Source organism: Vigna umbellata, chromosome 5 (genome assembly GCF_029865625.1).
Source record: "Vigna umbellata cultivar VRB3 chromosome 5, Vumbellata_1.0, whole genome shotgun sequence".
Classification (NCBI taxonomy): domain Eukaryota; kingdom Viridiplantae; phylum Streptophyta; class Magnoliopsida; order Fabales; family Fabaceae; genus Vigna; species Vigna umbellata.
The window spans coordinates 27,215,583-27,219,619 of record NC_142169.1 but is presented as its reverse complement, the minus strand read 5'-3'; the positions used below and the strand labels follow the sequence as shown (position 1 = coordinate 27,219,619).

The 4,037-nt window shown below is 42.1% G+C and overlaps 1 protein-coding gene across 1 annotated transcript; it reads right to left on the bottom strand.

Moving 5' to 3' along the window:
- Nucleotides 1-955: 955 nt before the first annotated feature.
- LOC124833462 (exocyst complex component EXO70H1-like) lies at nt 956-3,482 on the bottom strand. Its single transcript, XM_047307958.2, has one exon. It carries the CDS (start codon nt 3,209-3,211, stop codon nt 1,121-1,123), a length of 2,091 nt encoding a protein of 696 aa, XP_047163914.2. The 5' UTR covers nt 3,212-3,482; the 3' UTR covers nt 956-1,120.
- Between the last annotated feature and the right edge of the window lie 555 nt (nt 3,483-4,037).

Below are 4,037 nucleotides of genomic sequence, written 5' to 3'. Positions count from 1 at the left end.
TCAAGTGAACAACGCCTTAAGGACTACAAAGAAACTTCTCAAATAAGAAAACATAAACATATAAGATTTCAAAGCTCAGATATATATATATATATATATATATATATATACACAAAAACAATTACCATTTAACGGTGAGATGTATAAATTAGGATCCTATTCAGTGGAATCAGAACATAAACTTTAAAAAAAATTAAGAATATAATTTTCAATTTATTTAAGGTTTAATCCTTTACTACATCCCTATTTATGTACGAATGTCTCAATTGGGTCCTCGTTTTTTAAAGTGTATCAAAATGGTCTTTAATTTTGAAAATTGATATCAATTGAGTCCTTTCCGTTAAGTTGGCTGGTCGACCACCGAACGAACGGTCGTCCAGTGTGGAACGAACGGTTGTCCAGCAGTAAGAGGTCGACGAGCGTTCGTTCTCTGGTGGACGAGCGTTCGTTCGCTGCTGGACGAGCGTTCGTTCGCTGGTGGACGAGCGCTCGTTTGTCATCTCAGCATCCACTCATCAATTTTTTTAACGCCGTCCAGCCAACTTAACGGAAAGGACTCAATTGATATCAATTTTCAAAATTAGGGACCATTTTGATACACTTTAAAAAACGAGGACCCAATTGAGAAATTCGTACATAAATAGGGATGTAGTAAAGGATTAAACCTTTATTTAATCTAAATCATGATTTAGTCACCTCTTTTATGAATAGCATTAGAACAATTTCTTCTTTAATAAAAAAAATATGTTTCTATCGCATCCCTTCCAAAAGTTCACTTACATTTAGTTTAAAACTTCTTAATAATAAAATATGACATTCCCTTTTCCTTTTTTTTTTTATGTTCGCCTGAAGACAGATTGGTTTGGTAAGGAACTCTGGGTCAGTGATGCATGAAACGAATTTATCTATTGATTAGAAATGTAGGAGATGAAATTCTGAAATGGAACGTAAAAACTAGAAAGAACCTGTATGATGAAGTCATGATTACGTTTGCTATAAGCAGAAAACCGAGAAAGTCGTTATATCTTTTGTTGGCTATCTAGAAAAAGAAAAAAAAACTAATCATTACTAGGATCAAGAAAAATAACGGCGAAAAAGGTCGCCGTTTGAAAGCGTGCTCTCAACTCCAACGCCGGAGAGGGGACGAAGTTACCGACGAGGAGGATACAGAACTGGATGACGTTCCAAATAAGAAGAGGTTAGCGAGGTAATTTTCAATGTCTTGTGGGGTAAACGTCACAATTTCTCTCACCGTCAAGTCCCTCACTGATCCCACCGAAGCAAGCAGCTCATTATACCACTCGCGATATTTCGGCACAATACTTCTCGCGATCGAACCTTTTATTTCGTCTCGCAGTTCTCTATCAGCTACCACAAACGAGTTCTGCTTCCGATATGCTTCCTCGAATTTTAGGTTGAAGTTCTCGAACACCGCCCTCGCTTCCGCTGCGGCCGGATTTTCCGGCAGCGATGAAACCACCTCTCCCCAAGCTATCTTCTCGTAGTTCGCCACAAACCTCTTCGCTTTAGCTTCGTGCTTCGTAATCCATTCGTCGCCAAGCACGTACTGCAGGTTCGAGCTTCGGACTCTGGCCACCACGTACCAGAGATTGTTCGCGAGAAACAAGTAGGATAGTGAAACGTCCTTGCAATGCTTCGCTTTGCCATCGAGCTTGCAAAGGAGGACGAGAATCAGCCACGCCATGCGCACCGTCAGCGCCGGCGTCGACACTGAGTAATCAGACTCTGGACTGTATAAATAAGACTCCGGCAGCGACGAAGACTTCGGCAGAGGAAGCCACTCGCGCGGGAATATGTCAGAGAGAACGTTGACGTAATCTGCGAGGATTGCGAGATAATTCATTGTCTGAATCGTGAGCGAGTGCACGCCGCCGCCGTTCACCGCAGTCTTGGAAGAGTCTTTCTGCATCGTGGACTCGAACTCAGTGAGCAAGAATTGCGCAGACTCGGTGAGTCGTTGAATTGAAGTGAGGACCTGAGAACGCACGGCGGAGTTGTAATCGGAGGAAAATATGGACTCGATCTCCGGCAACAGTTCTGAAGCCACAGCGTGCATGTCGAGCACGCGGAACAGCTTCTCCGGCGACGATTTCTTTGTTTTGGCAACGAGTTCGGGGAATCCAAAAAGAAGAGAGGCGCCGTCTCTGGAAATCTCGGCGAAGCAGGATTCTCTTACGGAATCTGAGTAACTGAAGACGTTGTCGCAGAGGATTCTCTCTCCGTTAAACAGCGTTCTAACGGCAATCCTCACCGCCTCCAACCAACTCTTGATTTTCAAATCAAGCACTTCCCAATCCATCTTGTTTGCGCGCGACGAGCTCAGTTTCTCAACGCCTAGGCGATAAATTCCTTCGTCGATTATGGATTTTCGGATCACGATGTAAACGCTAACGCACTCCTTTGCGTAGCCGGAAGAGACCATGCAGTCGGCAATTAATTTCAGATCCGCCATGGCGCCTGAGGAAACCTGTTCGACTTCGGTGATAGAATCGCCGGCGGCACGAATATCGTCGTCTTCGGCCGCGAAGTCGTCGTCGCAATCGGAGCAGCTGGAATTGGCGGAGGTGCGAGAGGATCTGGCGGAGACCGATTCGGGGTCAAGGTGAGCGCGGTTCATGCATAAGATCTGGTAGAACTCTTTCTTGAGTCTTTTCATGGCGATCTGCATTAGGTTGTGAGCGAGGACGAGTTTATGAGAGGAAGGGCTGTGAGAGATCAAGGAATGCATGGTTTGGTGAAGCTGGTTAACGCAGTTAATGTAGTGTTTGGCTTCCGTTTTGTCTTGGTAAAATAGGGAAGTGACTTTGGCGTAGGCCGAGGAGTCAGGGTTCCATTTGAGTATGATTGCCTCTGCTTCCTCCATGAAGCTATCTTCGTCGACGACGCTGCCAGGTTCTGAAAAACTGAGCCTGGGCGGTGTAGGGCTTGAGATTAAAGATTGTGGCGAAGAAGGAGAATTGCGGGCCAAGGCAAACGACGCCGTCTTGGGGTTAAAACACAGCTTTCTCATATTGGAACTGAAAATGAAAATGGTTTCCTTATTTTGCTGGTTAAGAGGACAGAAATCCCACGCAGCTGTATCTTGAAAGTGGTTGTGTTGGAGAGCGTGAGAGAAGAATAGATATTTGGAGAGCGTGAGTGTATATATAAAGATGGGAGCAGGGTGTATTGACCTTTCATGAGCCCACATAACGTTGAATTTTAAGTGCTTGTTCCTGTTGATTAGGTCAGGAAATGAAACAGGAACTGATCTCTTCCATGCTCAAGAGTTATCTTATGGACTCAGTTAAAGCTACGCTACGCGTGACCCTCTTCCTTCACCACATTACATTCCTTCCCAGATCAAGATACCACACTGATGTTGATTTTCGGAACCTCATTTCAACCATACAACTAACGTCCACCACCACCCACACAACCCTGCCACGTAAGAAAACTCACATTAATCATACATAAACTACCATCAATTCACCGTGATTTCCCACCATTAAATCAAAATCAAAATTTTAGGCGAAGCTTCATAAGAGTTTAATTTATTTATTATAATTAGGATTTTTTTTAACATATATAATTTAATAAAGATTTCTTAATTACTCTTGAGTGCTTTAGCCAACTACAACTGAGTTTCGCTATATTACATGTAACTTTCAACGTCGTCAAAAGAAAACGCGCTTGTGTTCATCGCATTTTCCTAGTATTGTCACTTGCCAAAATCATATCAATATCGTGTTTGTTTCTATTGATTTTGGAAAAGACATATTTTTACATCTCTTTTAGAAAATTATCAAATAATAATACTTTTATTGTAATGATAATAAATGTTTTAAATTTTTAGGTTTTTTATATTTATTTTTCTTGTCATTGCCTTTTTAAAATGGAATTATCGATCAACTACAGGTCCTGATTTTGGTTACTAGGAATAAGTGGAGATAAACGGGAGCATAATACTTTTGTTTGAACAACATACAAATGTGAGAAGAGAGAATTAATTTGTATAAAGCAATGTGTCGATTATT